This window comes from Tenrec ecaudatus, chromosome 7, assembly GCF_050624435.1.
Source record: "Tenrec ecaudatus isolate mTenEca1 chromosome 7, mTenEca1.hap1, whole genome shotgun sequence".
NCBI lineage: Eukaryota > Metazoa > Chordata > Mammalia > Afrosoricida > Tenrecidae > Tenrec > Tenrec ecaudatus.
In genome coordinates this window covers 1478060-1500953 of record NC_134536.1, presented here as the reverse complement: position 1 = coordinate 1500953, position 22894 = coordinate 1478060, and the positions used below count along the sequence as shown (strand labels likewise).

Genomic DNA, 22894 nt, shown 5'->3' with positions numbered 1-22894 from the left:
CCCCACTCACTTTTAACAGGGGTCACTCACAGATTCGAGGGAACAGGGACCCTCAGCACCTGTGTATGGCGTGTTGTGGACATTTGGGACCTGAATGGAAGGACAGAAGGGAAGGAACCATGCCTTCCTCAAGGACACCTTCACTGGCCAATGTGCCAGATAGATCCTCTGGTCACCGTTGCACACTGGGATGGGACTCGATCCTGGGGAGTCACCGGACTTCCTGCCTTGGTAGGACAATCCCCAACTCAGCCGACCCTTCCCAGGAGGGGCTCATCTCAGCACTGCCCAAACAACCAGCTATATCCTGCTCCCCATTTTCTCTGATGAGGGCTGGCACCGGACCGTGGGGTGCACGTGCCAGAGCGGGGTGCTCACACGGGGCAGCTCTCACCGGAGCAGAGGCCTGGCTGCACTGAATTGCCTGGAGCAGCCCTTTTCAGTCCCTGCGTTCTCGCTTGCCTTCTATCTCGGGCTGCTCCCTCCCGCCAAAGCCAGTGGACGCCGCTGACAGTTTGATGGATGAGAGGCAGTGGTGGCGGAGGGGAACAGAGGACGATCTGTCCTGCAAGTCACCCCCCCCCCCCACCAAGGCCTCTGGGGTAGCAGACCTAGCCGGGGGCCTCTCTGGTACTGTTCTTTTGCAGTGGGCCAGGTTCTGTCTGGAGTTGGAAGGGAAGCCAGCTCTGCTCAAGGGTCCGCTGGTGGACACAGCATACAGGAGGGCCTTCTCCCTGCCTCGTCCTCAGGTGGCCTCAGCCCTCGGCCCACCGATAGACAGAACGATGCCGGGGGAAATGGCACTCCGTATTCTTCAGAGCTGCCCCCACCAGGAGACCCAGGACGTCTGTCCAGACCCTACACACTTCCCCGCCTCCCCCTGCAGCCCGAAGTCCCCCTCCCACTCATTCCAAGAGGCGGAGGGTGGCGGGCAGGGCCAGACACTAACCAGCTAGCAGCTCTTGCCCACTCTAGTAGCAGGAATGCCCCAACTGGGCTATCACAAGCTGCATCCCCCCCCCCTCCCCCCCGCCCTTGTGCTGTTCACTGCATCCCCATGGCCTGTGGGTCCATGCTTACAGCATTGTGCCAGACTCTGCCCCTCACTGGGCCATGGAGGAGCCCTGCCCCTTCTCAGCTTCCATCTCTGCCAACACACAAAAAGCGTGTGGAGCCAAGGCTAACAGTAAAGGACAGCTATTTTAATACTCCCGACCCTGGAGAGATTAAGCAAAACATATTTGCTTAGTGTCTGACCCCACGGTGCTCATTTTTCTCAAGCGAAGGCCCTTACAGAATGCTGTTTGTGAAGTCCACGTGGCCTGACAAAGCAGGCTCTGAGCAGCAGAGAGCAAGAGTCACAGAGTCCAGTGCTGACTCGCTCTATTTATATCTGGCTTAGTCATGACGCCTCCCTGGCATAGAACGGCGGCTCCAAGGCACCCACGCGGCCCCTCCAGGGAGAGGTGTCCCGGGCTGGGGTCAGAGTGCACTGATGTGTCCAAATCAAAGGCCCCCTAGCTCGGGAAGGTCACCATGGGCTCCTCACTTGCAGCTCCACCAGGCTCCCCCCACAGAAGCTGTGTCCCCTGGAGCCCCTCAGCCCACCCATGCCCATGGGGAGGAGCTCAGTGTCCCCTTGGAGGGTGGGCTGCATGTTTGCTGGGTGACAGCTGTGAGACCTTGGAGAGGAGGTTAGATTTCGGATGGGACCTTGTTGAGGAGGGTATCTGGGATCAGAGGAAATTAATCTGGGATCATGGAGGAAGTTAATCTGGGATTGTGGCAGAGGAAGGTAATCTGGGATCGTGAAGGAAGTTACTCTGGGGTGGGACCTAATGAACTGGTGCTTTGAAAGGCTCCAAGTCCGGTGTAGCCAGGTGACAGCATTTCCGGCCAAGACAAAAGACCCCAGATCTGAGCTGAGTCTGAGATAAACCAGTGACCCTTCCCATGCCTTTTTGCCACAGACCAAGTCCCCAGGACGCCTACCAAAGAGATGAAAACCCAAACCCAAACCCACTGCCACCGAGTCAACGCCAACCCACAGCACCCTCTACAGGGTGCTGATGCAGATCCGGGAGAGAATGGCCCCTCTCTCACTCAGCAGGCTGGTGGGTTTGGAGCACTGAACTGGCCGCCGGCCACCCAGCACCTGACCCTCAGCACCACCAGTGTCCCTTAACCACAAGTGCTGTGGGGAGGAGCGGCACTCCTTCTCTGACAGCACGGCTTCCAGTGTCGCAGGACAGACTGTGGGTGAACATGCCATTCTGCCACTCCCACTGCGACTTCACACCCTCACCCCGCGCTCTGCCACCGAGTTGATGCCGGCCGACTCAGCAAACCAACGTGGGTTCCACAAGTGCCACTGCTGATGGGTGCAGAGAGCCTGGCCTTTCTCCCTCGGGGAGGCTGGTGGTTTCTAACTCAGTCCAAGGCGCCACCCACTACGCTACCTGGGCTCCCTCCCTGTGATGGGGTGACAGGATCCTGGCCCCGCTGCCTCACCCATTCCAAAACACATTTCAGACCCAACCTGCGGTACGCTTCTCCCCCACAGAGCCCCTTCGGCCCTTGACCAGCTCCGCGGTCAGCTTCTCTGACACAGAAGACCCCACATGTCCCCAGAGCCTCCTGGCAATGTGTTCAGAGTTTGGTCTTTCTCAGTCAGGCATGGCTGTCAGGCTCCTGTCTGCATCCTGGGCCTGTGGTCCAGGGTCAGAGCCGCGTTTCCTGACTCCCAGCCCCACTCATGCCTGGGAGGCGGATGAGGGCAGGTGTACTCTGATGGCACTGGCTGCTGCAGGGGTGTCCTGTGGCCAAGGATCCAAGCTCAGTACCTCTCTCTCATCACTGTGTGCTCCAGAGTCCAAGCCAGAGGTGGGTGGTCCCAAGCCTGCAGTAGGCCTTGTGGGCCCCATGGGGCAGCCCTGCTCTGCACACGCTGGGTGGACGGCAAGCAGCAGGGTTCTCAGGCTTCCTCTTGTTGTTAGGTGATGGCCAGGCAGTTCCATCGCACGGCGACCTACAGTGATGTGACCTACTGGTCTTCTTGACATCGAGCTGTCATCCACGCTGACGGCTACAATCCTGGATCTTCATCTGCAAGTGCGTCACGTCCTGCTCACGTTCAGCAAGTGAGCCATGTCAGCGGAACTTCGCAGGTTGTTAATAAACCTTCCTCCGAAATGGTTACTGCGGCCAGACCATGTGACAGAGAGCGTCCTCCTTAGCTCCTCTTGAGGCGAACACAGGTGTGCGGGTTGGTCCCCCAAGAGAGCAGAAGGGGGCGCGTGTAAGCACATGTGAAGGTGAGGCTGTCTGATCCAGGGAGCAAAGAGCGTGCACAGACATGTCTCTCGGTTCACACGGTTAAGTGGATACAGCTTGTTCTCCAAAGGTGAGCCTGTGCATGTGGTCCTTCCTGGCTGGAGAATTTATGCACCAAGCGAAGTGTCCGGAGTAGAAAACAACGTCGTGTTCGCTCACGCTCTCAGAAGGGGAGGAGAAGCCCGGGTCTGGGGCCTCTCATGACTTTAGTCAGAACTTGAGATGAATGTGGGCACTGGGGGGTGGGTGGTGTGACCCCAGCATCTCTGAGAGGAAATGCAGGGCTGCTCGGTCCCCGGGGACCTAGAAGGGCTGTGCCCACAGAGGTCCTCCCACGAGCGGTGTCCGGTCATTTGTAGGTGGGTCAGATTGGCCTCCTCTTCCTTGGATGGGAGAGTCAGCTGACGTGTGTCTGCTGAGACAGCTGTGGCCATCCCTGGGCAGTGTCTCTAGCCTCGCTGGTGCCCACGGGGGTTCCAGCAGCCAGCTGCCACTCCACCGCCACTGGTGTGGGCAGAGCTCTTGGCAAACGTTGCCCGTGACTGGGCTGGTGGCCTCCTGCAGTGAGGGAGTTATTTGACGACGAGCCTCACGCAGCCTTCTGTCTGCAGCTCTCCCGTTTTCCGGAAGCTCTGCAGGGACACGATGACATCAGCCACCCGCCTGCCAAAGCTGGGAGGATCCCCAGAGTCAGGGCAGCTTGTGGCAGACGGGATAGGGGGGGGGGTGGACCATGAAGAAGACGAGTGGAAGTCCTTGTGAGGGCTGGGGCAGTGAGCCAACAACAACAGGGTGGAGGAGGCCAGAGAACCCTGACCTGGCATCTTCACGGGGTGGGGCAGACCGCTCTGCACAGCGGAGCACGTAAGCGATACCCCGGGGCTTCTGTTGGTGGCCAGTTAATTGGAGCCAGAAGTGAGCCAGGATGATGGAAAATGCAAGTGCTCTTGGGCTGCGGGTCTCCTGGGGGAGAAGAGTCCTGCTTCCTGGTTGGCTCTGTTCTGCAGATGAACTGGCCGCTAAGCAGAGGAGACAGGGGCTTGGGGACAGAGGAGACCATCCAATGGCGAAGGGAGGCTACCGGAGCTGATGGCTCTGGTTTGAAGGACTCCAAGTGGCCCCATGCCATCCTCACAATTGTTCTTATGCTTGAACCTGTTGGTGTAGCCACCGTGTCCATCCACCTTGTTCGGGGCTCCCCTCCCTCTTTTTCACTGCCCCTCCACTTGCCCAGGCACCATGTCCTTCTACCGGTCTCTCCTGACAGCAGGTCCAAAGTCTTGGAGATTTAGTGTCACCATCCTTGCTGCTAAAGAGTATTCTGGCTGTACGTCTGTGGGCAGTCCACTGGGCATTCCGTGTTCTCCACCAGCGCCATTCTCCAATGCATCCATTCTTCTTTGGTCTTCCTCATTCAGTGTCTCACTTTCGTATGGACACGAGGCGACCAAAAACACTGTGGCTTGGGTTGGGCGTACCTTAGTGCTCAAAGTCACATCCCTGCCTTTCAGCACTTTAAAGAGGTCTCGTGAGGAAGATTCACCCAATGCGATGTGCCGTTGGATCTTGTAGCTGGTGCTTCCTCAATCACCGGTTGCAGATCCAAGCAAGGCAACATCGTTGGCAGCCTCAGTCTTTGCTCCATGTATCAAGAGGCTCACATGGGTTGCCACCACGTCAGGGCCCATCCAGGGTGGCCCACAGACAGCAGAAGGGGTAGGTGGCTGTGTGGGGAGTGGAGACACGGGTACCATTGCTTCCAGCCTCCTAGTGAAAGGAAAGTTGGCACCAGAGTGACAGCCGGTGCCGGGCTGTCAGCATTGTGAGTCAAGGTCTCTTAGAAGAATCCTGTGGAAAGAGAGGAACCTTGCGGGACAGACTTCCAGGTTCTCAGGGACGCGAGACTTTCTGGAGCCATGGAGGCAGGATGAACCCTTGAAACGGTTGTCTTGTGAGAGTAGCTCAACTTTAAAGCAAAAGTAGTTCCTGCAGTCTCCCTAAACTTCGAATATTCTTATTGTTCAATAAAGACCGCAAGGAGACAGGGCCCCTGCATGCCTGGCTCCTGTGAAGCACTAATTTCAAGGCGGCTCAGGCAGACCACGGGTCTGGAACATGGGGTTCCGGTGCAGCAGCTCTGGGGGCTGAGACAGGCCTGTGCGGACAACTGCCGGCATCACAGCCCTGCACTGCCAGGAGCACAGCAGAGACCCCGAGCGGGCTGGCTGCAGCGGTGAGGCACGGCCACGTCATCCCTGGAGCCTAGAGGGGCAGCCCGCTGGCACTAACCAAGAATCTGCCCATCTGAAGTCCACCCACAGCTCTTCAGGGGAAGACTGCTAGAACCGCACGCCGCTCACTGCCACCGAGCCCACGCCACCCCCGGGGAAGGCGGTAACTCCTCACGGGAGTGGGAAGCGCCTCTCCTCCGTGGAACGGCTGCTGGTTTCAAACTGCTGAGCTAGAACGGCCTACGGGACATCCTCCTAGGTCACAGGCAGTCAGTGGGGTTCAGACCAGAATCCAGGGCCCACAAGAAAAGCCAGAGAGAAAGGCTCGCGGTGTCCCCGGACTCCATGGACTGGAGAGGATAGAGGCTGTACACAGGGGACAGTGGCTGACCCTGAGCGGAGTGTCCAGACAGGATGAGGACTTCAGGGCTGAGGTCCTCTTGGGAACACAGGAGCCATGGTCTGTGATCACAATGCAATGGCCGAAGGGGGGTGGGGGACACTGGAGTCCTGAACGGTTTTTGTCAGGTGCTGTCCGTCCGCTTCAATTGACCCTGTGTACAATGGCAGGGAAACCGCCTGGCCCTGCACCACCCACACGGCTTTGTTGGGCTTCAGCCCATGTCTGCAGCCACGGCACTGCTCCATCTCATTCAGGCCCTCTCTCATTCTCGATCACTTTCTTCTGGACTGAGCATGACATTGACCTCCAGGGACGGATCTCTCCTGAGAACGCGTCCGAGGTGTGTGAGGTCGCCTATCACCATCCTCACTGCGCAGAAGCATTCTGGCTGTCCTTCCACCAAGAGGACAGACTAGTTTGTGCCAACGCCACTCCTAGGTTATTCCATGTTCTCTGCCAGAGACACAATCCAAAGGCGTCCATTATTTCTTCCATCTCCCCCAGTCCTTGCCCACTGTTTGCCTGCGTAAGACACGACTGAACATGACCTGACTTGGGTCAGGGTCTCTGCTCTGACCACTTCAGAGAAGTTGTTCTCACCACGGGCCCCACGGCCTCCCACACCAGACAGGTCTCCGAGGGAGAGGCTGAGTGCGTTGGACGGCTCAGAGGCACTTTATGGGCCCTCCTAGAGCCGTGACGCCTGGCATCCTGATTTTATCCTTTATGAAAACAAACAAATTGAATTACTCTTATAGGCGCTTTCTGATTTGGTTCTAGCCCAGTCCTAATAAATCCAGATTAATTAGATGAAAGCCGGCCATCATAAAAGTGAGTTGTGGGCCAGTTAAAAGCATTTTCATTTTTAAACACTCAAGTGGATACCATGATTAGATGGTTCTTAAAGTGGTTAATCATCCAGACAAATTGCCGTACTAAAGAAGCAGCATTATTTATAATGGAATCATGACTGCTTAACAACACAGCTAGCAGCTGACAGCGAGGAGGGGGTCATCTGTCTCTTAGGCTACTTAAACTGTCCCCGAAAGATGGCTTGTACCAGGAATTCTCCTGCCAGACGCACCTCTCAGGATTCATTTGGATCTAAACTTTATCCCATCACGGTTTTGTGGAATAAAACCAAAGTTTTATTTTATTCAAAGTAGACCAGGCCACACTGGACAGGGCTTTTAGACACAGAGCAAACTGATACTGCTCACTGCTGTTCTTAAGGGATTTTCTTTCTCTCTCTTTTTAAAATTTCAGAAGTCTGGTGTGGCAGTTACATAATCTGTTAACTTGCGAAGGGGTGGAGTCTAGCTTGTCAACCAGGTCACAGCCTATGAGGCCTCTGTGTGGGCAGGGCCTTCTCCAGAGGATTCTGGAAACTCCTGTCTTCCTCCCTGGAGGTTAGATACACCCTCTTCTCCCTGAGAAACATTCCTGTCAACAAGCCACATGGAGCCACGCTGATGGAGCCAGAGCCCTGGAGCCAGAAGCCACGTGGAGACGCACACCAGCGCTGAGATGCTTCCACCACCACTGGATCCACAAGACTCTCCACCCACTGGCCTGTGATCTTCCTGCACTCAGTGTTATTGCATATGTTGCGTGAGTCTGAAGAGGAATTTACATACTAGTATCGGACATACGGGTTAATATCGGACATATGGGCTTGATGTGGATTGGGGTGGGGCGTTTTCTCAGTATAAAATTACTCTTTGACACACCTACGAGTGTCTATCAATGGGTTTCTCTCGTCCACCCAGACTAACGCACCTGGTTTGACAAGAAACAACAAAAACAAGTCCACTCTTCTCCTCGGCTGACAGGCCCAGTCAATCAGCTCCCTGGGGCCTCCATGAGTCCCCGACTTCTCTGGCCTTCTGGCCAGTTCGCCCCATCCCTGGCTCTGTCCTGTCCATGACTTTGGACATGTCATCAGGCCCAGTCCCTGGAGAAGCACTGCGCTTGGTGGACTAGAAGGTGAGAGAAAGACAGGTGGCGTTGGGGCTGCACTACAGGCTGTACTATAGCACAGATGAGATGGGGGCGCAGGACCAAGTGTCCCATCTTGTCACAAGGGGCGGTGTGGGCCTAAAAAACCAGGAGCACCACCCACCAGCAGGCACGGGTCTCTCCTGCTTCCTCATAGGGAGCAGACACTGCTCAGCCTCCGCGAGTTTTCAGTCTCCCTCACTGTCCTGGAGTCAAGATGGCATTAGGCTGAGGGGCAGGTTCCTGAATGATGAGGAGACCTGACCCACAGGTGGTACAGGAACCTGGTGGGGTCTTGGATACACAATGGGCTGCTAACCACACGGTCAACAGTTTGAAACCAGCAGCTGATCCACGAGGGAAAGATGAGTGACCATCTCGGAAACCCACCTGCCGGGGGAGCCATTCTACCCTGTCCTGTGGTATCTGGTGGGGGTGGGTTGGAAGCTGAAGGTCTAGAGGGAGCGCCAGGGCTGACTGCAGGGGTGAGGGGTCTGCTCTCAAGACTTGCCCTGTGGATCAGGTGTGTGACAGGAAGGGCGGAGCCCACTTCTTGAGAGGACAGGGGTGGCCTTTCATCTCCTGCTGCTCCTCACGAGCCCCTGGGGACCGGCTTCTCTTGTCCTGGGGTGGGGTGTCTGCAGGTGGAAGAGGTTCCTCTCTGTATTCAGCCAGAAAAGTGGGCCCTTTCTGGAAAGCTCACCGCTCTCATTCTGCTATCAAAGATGGCCATCCTGTCCCTGCCAGTCGAGTGCCCACTGCACATTGAGGGCATTTCCGTGTGTTTGCTCTGAGCTGATTCTCATTCTCAGTCTTCTCCACGCACCCCCGGGCCTCTTCCTTCTCCCGTTCTCCATATCCTCCTCAGAACAGGGGCGGAAGAGCCCCCAAGGACATATTTGGGGAGCGAAACCCAGGAGACTCCTGCCCATTGTACAGGGAGGGTCCTCTGGCCCCTTCCATGGGGGTCTCAGTAAAGGCTTTGGAGGAGATCAGTCAACCATGTCAGCCAAGGCATTTCCAGACCCTGGTGGGCATTCCCAAGGTCACCGGGGACAGGCTAGCATTCCAGAACACCCAGGCATTTTCTGGCACATTCTGGCAGGCCTGCCTCCTGGACACCAGGGATTCCTAACCATCCACCTCCGCCTGCTCCAGCTCCTGCACGGATGGCATCCTGACCAGGGGGCCCTTATGTGGGAAGTGTGGAAGACCCCGGTAATTACATTTCCATCTTCGCATCCACTCCCCAATAAAACGGGCTGAAGGCCCATTCCATCTAAAACATGTACTTTCCCTCTACAAGGTTGGCAATCTTGTTCATCCACACATGTAACTTCCTATTTAATGTGCGGGCTTGTGGGGGGGGGGCTGGGGGGTGTGTGGGGACAGGGACGAAGGAATGTCAGCGGGGATCTCTTTGTCAAGTGTGACCTCACAGCCTCCTCGCTTGGCTAAGAGGTGGGGGGCTCACACCTGTGCACTCCCACCTGCTCTGAGGATGAGAGTCATGGAAGCTGACATTTCGTGTTGCCTTTGAAAGTGCTCCAAAGGTTTGGACTACCTCCTCTCTGTCTGCTATGCTTGCCCCAGCCCAGAGGTGCTCCTGGGGCGCCGGCGCTGTAGGGTCCAATTACTCTTTGGGAAGCCCCCTCAGGGAAGACCGAATCCCTGTCTCTGCGCAGCCTCAGAACATCTTAATGAATGAGATATGCGCACCAGGCTGCAGTGTGACTGCAGACATCACAGGCACCTTTAGGATGTCCCCTCCAGTGCCTGCAATCCCTCCTCCAGAGGGGACACTGCTGGTTACTGCAAGCCTCAGAGGGCCTGCCCTGTAGCGTGGGGGTCCCTGGTGGGGGCAGTCGAGAGGTGGAGTTCAAGTCTGCCCACAGGCAGCTCAGAAGACAGTCCTGGCCACTGTCTCAGCACAGGGACCCCAGTTCAGCACAGGGACCCCAGCTCAGCACAGGGACCGCAGCTCAGCACAGGGACCGCAGCTCAGCACAGGGACCTCAGTTCAGCACAGGGACCCCAGCTCAGCACAGGGACCCCAGCTCAGCACAGGGACCGCAGCTCAGCACAGGGACCGCAGCTCAGCACAGGGACCTCAGTTCAGCACAGGGACCCCAGCTCAGCACAGGGACCCCAGCTCAGCACAGGGACCGCAGCTCAGCACAGGGACCGCAGCTCAGCACAGGGACCTCAGTTCAGCACAGGGACCCCAGCTCAGCACAGGGACCGCAGCTCAGCACGCTCATCTCAGCAGAGTTAGATGTCATGAAACTTAAGCCAAAAAAGTAATGTGTCTTGGTTCCCCTTTCAGTAAAAGACCTGATCCTCTCCCTGTGGGCTCTGGAGAACTGGGCTTTCTAAGGACTTGTGGACTAGGCCAGCTAGCTGGCTGCTTCCCCAAGTACCTCAGGCAACGTGGCAATGCAGCCAGGTTTGGCTGTCTGCCCTGCCCCATCTCCCCCTGCAGGAGCCAGGCCTTTCCTGGACAGCAAGCACTGACCCTGTCCAGGCACAGGACAATCTATAGGCACCCCTCACATGGGACCAGAAACACAGGTATGAAGGACCCACAGCCTTTGTGCTGCTCTCCGGGAATAGGTATGGGCCTCCTCCCCCAAGGGCCCCAGCAGCCCCTGGTTAAGCACTGACTGCTATGAAAATGATTGGTGTGGCAAGCACCCTCCCTCCCCCAACCTCACCCCTTCAGCCAGAGGATGGGAGAGAGAGAGAGAGAGAGAGAGAGAGAGAGAGAGAGAGAGAGAGAGAGAGAGAGAGAGAGAGAGCGAGCTGGGAGCTGGCCCGCAGGGGTCAGGCCTAAAAGTCCAGAGTGGACACTGGTGTGAGCAGAAACCAACCAGACAGACAACAAACGACAACATCATCCTCAACCACACTGTGCCCTGGCTGGCGGGCTCTTTCTGACTCACAGTGACCCTACAGGACAGGGCTGAACTGCCCCTGTGGGTTTCCCAGACTGTAAACCTTCCTGGGTTGTTCTCCCAAGGAGGGGCTGCTGGCTCTGAACAGCAGCATGGCGGTAGCAGTCTGAGGCTTACCCCTCTGTGCCACCAGGATATGTTTTGGCTCACACTAGAGTTCTGTCCAACCCTCCCCTGGGCAGTGGGAAAGGTGTCCATTAAGGGATGCTCTCGCTGTCCTCTGCCCATGACTGGTCACTGTGCGGGCTGCACTGTGCCAGGCAGGGCCCCGGTTGGCAATCGCGGTTAAGCATTTTCCTGGAAGGCTGCTGGCCATGCATGGCAGTCCCTGGGAAAGGTTGCATGTGGACACCCACGGGGTCCCCAGAATCTGAGTGTCTCTGGAGGCCGGTCTGCCACGTACTCCACAGGTGCAGCTGCTGTTAGAGCCTGGGCTCGCCGCCCCAATGACAGTCAGCCCGGAAACCTGCCAACTGCCATCCCCAAACAAGGATGGTGTGATCCTGCGGACACACACCCGGAAATGAAGGCTGGACCAACCACCTGCCAGCACTGAAGGTGTCCGCTGGCCCAACGAGCAGTTGAATGGCTTTGGAATGTTTCTCTTGCCAGCAGGGAACAGCCTCTGTCCTGGAGTTATTTTAAGACCTGGCTGTTTCTCCTAATAAGGGGAATCATCTCCATGTGGGCGGCAGGGTGAAACGGCTATGCAGAGAAGCACTCACAGCACATGGCTCTTCTGGGTCTACACAAGACGGTCCTGGGCCAGAGTCAGGTTTCCAGAGTCAGGTGCAGGAGAGGACACTGCACCCCCAAAGGGACAGGCCAACCGCCCCCTCCCTCCCTCATGGCACCTGGGGCCACCTTAGAGCGCTGACAGTCGCCCCTCCACTGACCCTGCTGCCGACCTTCCCTGATGGGAATGTTTCTAGAGCCCAGTAGCCAGTTGCCCTGCAAGCTGGGGGAATTTCCATCTTATACTGAACAAGCCGGGGCAGGGTTCTCCCATGGTGAGGGACGCCAGTAGGACGTGAATGTGCCCTATTTGCCGTAACCGGGGAAACCACCCTGGCTCTGGTAGAAGGACACTGCCCATCATCAGAGCTGGTCAGCCTCCTGGACCCATTACCCCTGTGCTCTCCTCACCTCTGTCCCGGCACGGCCCCTGAGTCCGCTTGACTGTGGGGGGCTTTCTCTTTGCCCAGCAACCAGGAATAAAGCCCATCAATGGGGATACTTGGCTCTACAGGACAGAGATCCCCCAGAGAGGGCAGGAGAGCCACTCTAGAGGGTGCCTCCGGGGATGCCAGGGCCACTAGTCAGCACAAGAACTCAAGAGACGTGCACCTGGAGATTGGCAGCCACGCCCTGCGTTTCTCCTCCTTTCTCTTCCTCCTCTCGACCCCACCCCCACTTCCTCCTCGAACACAGGAGGCCGTCTGAAACACAGTGTCACTAACAGAACAACAGGAGGCCGTCTGAAACACAGTGTCACTAACAGAACAACAGGAGGCCGTCTGAAACAGAGCGTCACTAACAGACAACAGGAGACCGTCTGAAACACAGTGTCTCTCAAAGAACAACAGGAGAGAGTCTGAAACACAGTGTCTCTCAAAGAACAACAGGAGGCCGTCTGAAACACAGTGTCACTAACAGAACAACAGGAGGCCGTCTGAAACACAGTGTCACTAACAGAACAACAGGAGACCGTCTGAAACACAGTGTCTCTCAAAGAACAACAGGAGACCGTCTGAAACAGAGCGTCTCTCAAAGAACAGTAGGAGACAGTGTGGAATGTCGGCGCCTCCGTAGGAGGATATGCTCGAATCTTTTCAAGCAAAAGGCGGAGCATCTCAACGATGCTGTGGAGTGAAAGCAGAGTGACTTTGAGGATGAAATTGGTCGCATTGCTCCTGGGGCTTCAAAGGGGTCCTCAGTCAAAGGTCAGAGTTAGATCCCGTGACAAAATGGCTATGCGTGTGTGTCTGCGCCGCCCAAGGGGCTGCTTCATCCACGGCCTGCAGAGGCGTCCGGGTGCTGAAACAAGAGCCGCTGTCTAGCCGAGGCCCACTGAGACCACTGCCGGGCGCTGCTCCCAGGTGGCGGGCTCTGAACCGTGTGGGGTTCCTGCAACACTGTCCACACTACTCTGCTGGACATGGCGCTGTCCTCCTGACGAGATGGGACCACCCTGGGGCAGGATGGTGTGTTCTGCCACCCTGGACCACTGCCACCTGGGCGTCCCTTGTAGGGTGCATGTGCCGATGGGTGACCAGTTTTGCCTAGGTGGTGACATCTGGGCCCCTCTCCTTTGCTAATGATGCAGGATGTCACATATAACCCTTTATCAGTGGGGTGACACGTGGTTAAGGAGCCCCACAAAGGACGGGGCCCAGTGTCACATCAGATGGAGATCAAACGCGCTCTCAAGCTGAAGCCACTGGGGAGAGGTTTTGTCTCCTGGGCGCTGGGGCCTTGGGCTGTGGGCCTCTGACTTTCGGCATTTCAGGAAGTGAGCAGAGAGATGGTGAGTGGCCCACAGCCACCGCAAGCCCAGCCGTCCTCTGTGGATGGGAACTCGCCATGTAGCCCAGGGCTCTGCCTACACCTCCTTTGCCACTGGGTCCTCGGAGAGGCATCGGACCCCTACAGGTGTGAGTCTGTGGGGACCTGTTCACAGGTGATACAGGGCCCAGTTCCATACCTTACTGAGCTGAGGGTGTGGGGGCCCTAGGAGGCTCGAGACTGCACGGCGACACAGCACTGTGCCCCAAGCAGACACTGGCTTTTGAGAAGAACGACATCCAACAGAACAGTCTATATGTTCTTGGCAGCGTACATGTGTGCTCGTGAAAACTCAAACCCAAACCCTCACTGCCCTGGAGACCATGCCAACTCACAGTGATGCTCGGGGACAGGGTCGGACTGCCCCTGTGGGCTTCCAGGACTGTCACTCTTTACGGGGGCGGAAGTTCTTCGTTGAATTCCAAACGGTCCCTTGCCATGAAACTCTCTTGATATGCCCACTGGCAGCCAATCTGTCCCGCCTCTCAGCGGCTCTGCTCCCAGAGTGTCTGGGCTGTAAGTTGTCAGGGGGCATCCACACAGTCCCATCCTTCTCCCCAAGAGGAGCAGCAGGTGGGCATCAACCACCTACTGTGTGGCAAGTGGCCAATGCTTAACCCACCGTACCACCACCAGACTCGTGTTTGACTCCAGTCTGAGCGCCACTGTCTTCAACAGCGGGCTCCCTGGCAGGGGGTGTTGGAGTCATGACATTCCCATGGTTTCTTTCAGGTAAAACAGAAAGGAAGCCATTAGGGGTGGACTATGTGTGGTGGTCTAGCCTCAAGTTTGGCAGTTCAAAACCACCAGGTACTCCGCAGGAGAAAGATGAAGCTGCCTGCTCCCATAACGAGAGGGTCCAAGCGTCGGCACCAATTCGGCAGCAGAGCTTGGTTTTAGAGAATTGCTCTGAGACACTGCAGCTCCATGTACTGTGAGGCCGTGTTCTTTCTTTGGTGTGTGGGGAACCAGTCTGGGGGCTCGTCCCACCTGGGTAGTTCACTCAGCTAAGGCCCCTGTCCTGGGAACAGGGATTTGGCTCAGGTACATCTGGGAGGAGAGTCGGGGCCAGAGGTTTCTCCAGTCAGACCCCACTGGGATAGCACCAGGCAGCCATGTCCCATCCTAAATCCACAAAGTCTTGAAGGGCACCAAGCACATGCACCCCCCTCCCCCCCCCAACCACACCCTCTCTCAGCCCCACTCACCTTGGAGCTGGCGGCCCTTGTACAGGTCCCTGGCTTTGGCCGGGTGGGCCCTGGCCGTGCTGTCACATTTCGGCTGTTCGTACCTACAAGGGGACAACACCTGGGTAGAGGTGGTGCGAGGGCGCCTGTAGCCCCCAGCACACCATCAGAAGCCCTGGTGACCCACTGGGCTGAGCGCAGCCTGCTAACCACAGGGCCGGCCGTTGGGAGCCAGGCGCTCCCTTGGACAGGGTGACTGTCCCAGGAATGCGCAGGGGCAGTGCTGCTCTGCATTTCATCATGTGCATTGTAGACTAGGGCATCCACGCAGGGCAGCGCTTCAAAGCCCTGTGACCCCCAACCCTGGTCTGGGAAGGGAGATGGGCAGACGAGGGTCCCTGAAGTCACTGTGTTCTTGTGTCCACTTGCTGGGAGGCAGAGGGCAGTGGAGGGCAGGAGGGACTGCTCACAGCTCCCGGCCTGTCCACGGGCTCCTGAGCTCCCAGGACGACTGCATTCCTTTTGGAGGTGGGCTGGCTCGGAATACCGCCTGCTGCGTGGATGGCCCAGGACCCTTGTCAGGATCAGCCCAAGGAAGAGATTTGACGTTAAGCAGTGTGTCAGGTGCAAGGGCAGGAAGAAGCACCAGGGAAGGGGACCTCTGAGCACAGTGGGGTCTGCTCAGAAGGAACAGGACGTGGGGGGGGGCGTCTCTGAGGGAAGGACATGGGGAAGAGGAAGTGGGGAGATGGTCAAAATCAGCAGCTAAAAGCCAGACCAGAGGCCCGACTCTGGGGCAGCCCATCAACGGCTGGCCTGCAAGTGCAGGTTGAAGCTGAAGGAAGTGGAACGGGTCCACAGGAGCCAAACCATGACCTTGAGCGCACTCTGCCCGATTCCAGGCACATCTCAGGAACAGATCTGATGCGTGAAACACTACTGTCCACAGCCCTGATGAGCTGTGAGGACAGTAAGGACCTCGTTCACGAAGACAGCGAAAGGTCAACAGAAAGACAGGACAGAAAGAAAAGATCAACGTGGGTGTTGGAAGAGCCGGAATCTTGCTCTTACTCACAGAGTACCCACAACAACTGGAAAAAATGATGATGCCAAAGAGCTGAACCGGAAAGGTCAAAGGGCAGCTCGAGAAGACAAAGCCACATGTTAAAACAAATTTTAAAAAGACCTAGAATTAGAAAAAAAAAAGGGGGGGGGAACATGATCAGCATATCTAAAATCAAAAGGAACGCAAGAACAAATGCAAGCCTTGAGTTGCAATCCTTAATCTCTTAGGGGAAAGTGTTGAATGACGCAGAAAGCAGCCAAAGAAGAGGCGAAGACTGCCCGGAGTCACCGCACGGAAAGGAAGGAGGCTGCAGCTCACTCAGCGCTGAAGGAGGCAGCATGTGAGCAAGAACAGTGGTGCCGAAGGGAGGAGCGTGACTGCACCCGAAGCACGAGTTAGAAGCAGGCCTCCAGGAATCCATGGAACACTGACTGACCACGCACCAGAAGCAGTCACCCGTCAGTGCCAGGAACGCTGGACGACAGCTACTTGGCCAACTGATGGGAAGAGATCCATATCTGTGCCTATTGCAGGGAAAGGTGGCCCAACAGGAGGCTCGCTTTATAGATGTCCCTGTAACATTTTGCTGAAGATTGTTCAACGATGATTGAAGCAGCACATGGACAGGGAGCTGCCAGAGACTCAAGAGGACGTGGAACAAGGCGATCATTGCTGGTGTCAGATGGAGCTTGGCTCAAAGCAGAGAATACCAGAAAGGGGTTTCCTTGTGTTTAATTGCTCATGCCAATGTATTAATTTATGTGTTTAATCAAAACAAACTGGATAGCCTTGAGAAGAATGGGGAACTTAGAACACGTCATCGTGCTCCTGTGGAACCTCTACGTGGACCAAGAGGCAGTTGTGTGAACAGAACAAGGGGCACTGCGTGGTTTAAAGTCAGGACAGGTGGGTGTCCGTGTCAGCGTCGCATCCTCTCACCAGACTGATTCAGTCTGTCTGCCGAGGAAATCACCAGGGAAGCTGGATTCTAAGAAGACGAGTTGGAATACGTCCGAGTTTAAAATGTTGCCAACACTGCCCCCCAGGGAGACCTGGAGGGGTGCTTCCTGCACTCGGGTGGGTTGTTGTGTCACCAAATCCTTGTACACATTCCTGTTCCCTCCACGCGGCCTAAGGAGCACAATCCCCGCCCCCCCCCCCCCCCCCCCCGGTTCCGGCAAGGCCGGTGCTTCAAACACACCAGCCCCTCCACGGGAGGGAGGGGAGGCTGGTTGCTGCCCTGCAGGTGTACCGTCTCAGGGAGCGACTCTCTCTGTCCCGTTGGGTCTCAGGGAGTTGGGACCAGCTCCGGGCAGGGATCTTGGGTCCCTGCTATTTCTTTTCAGGGCTCATTTTGGGGCTTCGCCCTCAAGAATCCCTCAGGGAGATGGTTTCCTCTGGTCCTTCCCTAGGGGTCCCTTCCAAGGGCTCAGGGCTGACCTCAGCATGGGGAACCCAGTGTGTCTGACCACCAGGCCTGTGCGGGCAGCCCAAGGACAGTGTGCCCAGCGGCCGGTCTCTGTGCTCACTCAGCAGAGACAGCTGTCTCCCGCAGTTTCCCACCCCACTTCCTGAGACCCGAGCCCAGATGCTGGCCTCTCCAGGATAGGGCCCCACAGCTGGTGCCCATTGCGCTAAGGAGAGCCCCCAGCTCCCGCCTGGCTCTGCCTGGGCCCCCCGTGGTGGTGCTTACCTGGTGGAGGTGCCAGGGATGGGGCGGCCCGTGTCCACCAGCACACACCAGCAGTAGCCCGTGGATGGGTGGCACTGTACGGGCTTGTAGAGGCCGCCGTGTGCACACTCTGGGATCACCACGTTGTCATTCTTTGGCTGCTTGGCCTCTTCCAGGGCAGACTGGTGCTCTTGGTCACAGGAGGACACTGTGGGGGCCAGGGACAGAGAGTGGGTGGCTAGCACACTGGAGGAGGGCGGTGCATGCTAGAGAGGGGGCAGATGCACGGCAGAGGCCACCTGGGGCAGGACAGTCAGCCTTTGCTTCCTGGAACAGCTGAGGATGGTGGCAAGTCAGGAATCACAGGGGAAACAGGAGGTGCGGCTGACTGCTCCTATGAGCCACTGCCCCCTGTGCCAGGAGACCAGAAGAACTAGACGGTGCCCAGCTACCAGCACCAAATATTAGGTCCAAGATCTCACAGAATAATCCTACAGAACAGACTTTCTGATTCTCAGGGAATCTAGACTTTCTGGGACCATGGAGGGAGGAAGAACCCTTGAAACTATTGTCATGAGAGAATCTTTCAACTTTAAAGCAAAAATATCCCCTGAAGTCTTCTTAAAATTTTTGAACATTTTTAAATTGTTTAATACAAACAAGAAGGGGGCGGGGCTCCTGCAAGTCCGGCTTCCGTTCAGCAGATTTCAGTCCGGCTCAGGCAGACCACTAGTCTGGAACAGGGAGTACCTGTGTGGTTGGAAGCTGTCAAAGGGCCTGAGTTCACTTCACCTCGCGGGAGACGCCAGTGTCTTCCAAGGTGTCTGAGAGTCGGCTCATGTCCTCTGACAGCCACAGGGGCTGCCTGGCTCTTTTGGCCCTAGAGCAGTGATCGCTTCCATGGAGACCCCATTGGGTACGGCTGGCTTGACTCCAGCCTGGCGACTCCTGGCACACGTTTATAGGAACAGTAACGCAGGCGGCCTTTCTGAAATTGGATCTGTGCACCTGGCCATATTTCATGAACTTCAAATTGCGCGTGCAAGAGCTTCTTTGGCTAGCTCACCTCCTTCGTAGTTTGTATTAAAGTTTATAGTTTTGCCGTTTACCTTTGAGCAGATACTGAAACGTACTGCCTTTCAGTTAATTCTCACTCACAGTGACCCTTAGAGGGCAGGGTGGAACTGCCCCTGGAGGCCTCCGGGACTGTAACTCTTCATGGGAGTAGAAAGCCGTCTTTCTCTGAGCAGCTGGTGGGTTTGAGCTGCTGGCAGCCCCACAAAGAGCCCACGACACCACCAGGGCTCCCTTCTAACAAGTACAGAGTCCTAAAAAGACTTGTCCAAGCCCACTGGACCCGATCCGTGTCCATTACTTTCCCCATCCAGCCTGCACTGGAGGGAGCACGCCTGCCCCCGGCAGCACCAGGCTCGGGCTCTCATCCCCCGCCTCCCCCACGCCCCCCGGGCCACTTTCCCTGTGCTGGACTTGGAGTGATGGGCTCCTCTCCTGGCCCCAAGCCCTCACCCCAAACCTGTGCGGACGGTGTTTGCTGTCTATCTGGTTGGCTGTTAATATTGTCATTTGGAAAGGGATCTCAAGCCCCTTTCCTCCACTTACAGGCCCCTCTTAGAGCACCATGCTTTCCATAAGTCCCTACTTAAAACAAACTAAATTGCTCTTCAAGAAAGAGAGAAGACCCTGTGGAGCTGTTCGGAAATGACCGCAGGGCTGAGGGAGGGCCCGTGTGTGGCCCCGGCAGCTCTTGCCCGTGATATTTGCAGTGCTGTGTGTTTAGTTTGCTACCTACTGACCGCGCCGGATTGCTTCGTCCTCTGCTGCAGAACAATCTTTGCTAGGCACAGCTAAAGAACCAGGATGCCAGCGTTATTTTTTCTTTCAGTAGGCAAGAAGGAAGGTTTAAAAGCAGCCATCTAAGCTACCACCTGAGGAAATTAGTAAACAAGTCCACCAGAGCCACTGCCCATGACTGTCCTCATACAGAGCCTGGAGGACAAGGGAGAACTGCCCCCGGGGGCGTCCAGGGTGTGACTCTTTAGGGGAGCAGACCACCCCATCGTTCTTCCAGAGAGCAGCTTGTCTCCAAGCTTAACCTGCTGCCCACCAGCAGCCCCTTCAGTGAGTCGACAAGGACTCAGTGAGGGTGAAAGTTGGATGCGATGAACCAGAAAACGGACAAACAGGAAGGAGATCAAGGAAACCAAATGTGTTTCCTTCAACAGGCGAATCACTCGAAAAGTTGATGAGGCTCGAGCTGCAACGATGAGAGAGAGATTAGTTACCAAAACCAGGGACAAAAGATGGATGATTGCGAGTTACCTTATGGAAAACATGGGGATGCTATAAACTATGAACAACGTTGGGCCCAAATATCCAAGAATGAACATGAAACGGAAAAAAAGTTACTTGAAAAACCATGTTAAAAACAGAATTAGAAATAGAAAACCCGAGTAGCCCTATGCCATGGAATGAGCTGTCTCCAACAGAAAACACCTCACCTTGGTTGGACCATTGTCGTCGTGTCCCCCCCCCCCCCCGTTGTGTGGTCCTTCTGCACTTTGTGCTGCGCTGTGAACCCTCCTCTTTAGATGGGAATGATGCAGCATCAGGATGAGCTCTCCCGGGCTGACTTAAGAACTAACTGCTTTCTTTCATCTGAATCTACTCAGCCTTCTTCATTCCAGGAACAAACTGCCAGTACAATATACACACACACCCCTATCAAATCAGTAACAAAAGACAAGTTCCCCCTTTTAAAATAGGCTTAGATGGAACAGCTACTTCAAAAGGGACAAACAAGCCCCAGGCAGCCCGGGGGAAAACAGCTAACCCTCTTTCACAGTCTGAAAAACACCAGCTCCAGCCCCGAGAGATGCCACTTGGCACGCACCCCTGTGGTCCATGACGAGAAAACCAAGACGCCAGGTGGGTGGGTCCCAGGGAAGCGTAAGAGGAAGAAGGTCACTCTGCGCATGATTAAAACGAAAACCCAGGGAACCTGGTGTCTACAGAGGAGAGTGGCCCCACAGAGCTCCCAAGGCTGTGCCTGCTGGGGGCTGTCTCCCCAGGGACCTCTGGGAGGGCTCGAACTGCCGACCCTTTGGTCAGTCGTAGATCTCTTAGCTGCTTGCCCTGCAGGGAGCCCACCTGGAGCCCCTGACACTGAATTGACCCGTTAGCCATCGACAAACAACAGGCCAAGTGACACATCACAACGTGACTTGTCCCAGCCCGTACATGGCAGCTCTATGCATGAGACCCCATGTCCAGACAAAAACGAAATATTCAGAGACGATCCGAGGTAGCTTCTCCTGGAATACAGGCTTCTGAGGGGCCATGGAGTCAGGGAATCCCCCAACCCCTGCCAAGAAATGTTCCCTTGAACCTTGAACCCAGGAGGGGGTGGCTTCCATCAGCTCTGTACGTACTGAGTCCAGCGACGGGTCATGGAACTCGGTGACAGCCGCCTTGCCGGAGGCCCCGGGCATGTCTGGAGAACCCTCTCTGTGCCCTTAGAGCAGGGCTCACTTTGGGTAAAGTAGTAATTGTCTGAATGGCAGATTAACCCCTTCCCAACATCAGCCTCGCTCAGGGGCCCTGTCTGTATCCATGGTGATGTCAGCCTCACTCAGGGGCCCTGTACCCATGGTGACATCAGCCTCACTCAGGGGCCCTGTGTCCACGGTGATGTCAGCCTCGCTTAGGGGCCTTGTATCCATGGTGATGTCAGCCTCGCTCAGGGGCCTTGTATCCATGGTGCTGTCAACCTCACTCAGGGGCCCTGTATCCATGGTGCTGTCAGCCTCACTCAGGGGCCTTGTATCCATGGTGATGTCAGCCTCACTCAGGGGCCCTGTATCCCTGGCAACATTGCCAAGACAGAAGATAAGAACCCTGCCCCCACTCTCCTCTCTGAAGCACTCCAACCAGCGAGGTCATGCGTGTCCTCCACTTGCGAATCCCACGTGAAGCAAATGTGTGGCTGCTGCATCCTGTTGGCGTCCTTTTGCTCTGTGTGGCACTGTCAGTGGAGAATGCAGAAACAACGCCTGGTGCCTTTGAGTCATGCTGACCCGATGCTGGTAACTCAGTCAGGGGAAGGTGGGAAGATCTTGAAGCCCTGGGGCTGAGCAAAGCCTGGCGGGCACACCGTGCCCACGGTGGCAGCTGGTTTCTGGGATGCTGCAGCAGAGGTTGCCTCTGCGGGCATTGGCTGGGCAGGGGAGAGGTGGACACACACTGTCGCAGCAAGAAAATGAGTGACAAGGCGGGAGAATGGATCAGAAGTCACCGGGCTGCACCCTGGAGCCTAGGCCATTCCTCTCTGCCCTGTTGGGGTGCTGTGAGTCGGGGATGACTTGAAGGCAGCAGGCCTGAACAAATTTGTGCTGCAATGAACTGGTGGGCTTCTGAAAAGGGGGCCACGAGCCTCACCCTGACCCCGACTCAACAGGTCTGCGGGAAGGCTTGGTCACATGTCTCTCTGTCTCGCTCGCTCGCTCACTCGCTCCCAGATGACGCTGCGGCCAAGGGTAAGTTTTCATCCGTCACGGGTTTCTGCATGTGGGTTTTTATTTTCCCTTAGAATTGATTACTTAATTTTTAGACATGCCGTCTTCATCAGTCATGGAGTTTTCTGTGGTTTTCTTGTTAATGGCACAACATTTAAATAGATGATCAAAGAACAAGAAATCAATAAATAAAACAAGGTGCCCCTTTACAATGTGATTTTCAGGAAATGGCTGGGTGGGTGGGGGCTGCACAGCGCACCTCAGTGGACGGGCCCGCTCCCCTTCAGGGTCCACCTCCAGTGGGAGGCCACGTGGGGATCTACCTGTCCAGGAGCAGAACATACATATGGCCGGTTGGTCAAATGTCAATTCTATAGGGGGCTCATTACGGGGAAGGTTTTAACCCAGAATGATCACCCTAATCCCGCAGGGACCCAGCGTCCCCCTCCCTACCCCAAGCAGAACCAGGCACATCTTGAGTGCTTTATGAGAGCGGCTGGGAGAGGCGTCTGGGACTTCACCCTGGCCACCGAGCGAAGAAGAGCAGATGTGACCCGGCTCACACCCTCGCTAGCCTGACTCTGCTGCCGAGCAGGTTCTGATTGACAGGTACCCACAGGACTCAGTGGGACCTGTCCCCAAGGCTTCCCCTGCACGGACTCTTCACAGGAGGGACCCACCTTCCCAAGCACCGAACGGCCATGTACCCACTGAGTTATGTCCGGATTCACGCTCTCCTTTCAGGCTGTCTTTAAACCTTCTCCAGCTAAAGCCACCGGCTCTGCATGCATGACCTTGCACCCCAGGGCCCCCTGCTTCCTCAAACCTCAGGACATTGCTCATGCCACAACTGGGCATGCTCACCATCCCCCCACCACTGGGCATGTTCACCCCCCACTGAGCACCCTCAACCCCCTGAGGCACCCTGGAGTTCCTTGTTGAGAAGGCTGAGC

At 56.2% G+C, this 22894-nt stretch overlaps 1 protein-coding gene across 2 annotated transcripts in view; it reads right to left on the bottom strand.

Annotated features, from left to right (window-relative positions):
• Positions 1-22894, bottom strand: part of SMOC2 (SPARC related modular calcium binding 2) — a 106718-nt gene that overhangs the window by 9824 nt on the left and 74000 nt on the right. For both annotated transcript variants that reach the window (XM_075554259.1, XM_075554261.1), the window contains exons 8-9: positions 17431-17617; positions 14693-14775 (exon numbers count right to left, since the gene is read on the bottom strand). In XM_075554259.1, coding sequence (XP_075410374.1) covers positions 14693-14775; positions 17431-17617 — 270 coding nt within the window. The remainder of the gene's footprint in view (positions 1-14692; positions 14776-17430; positions 17618-22894) is intronic.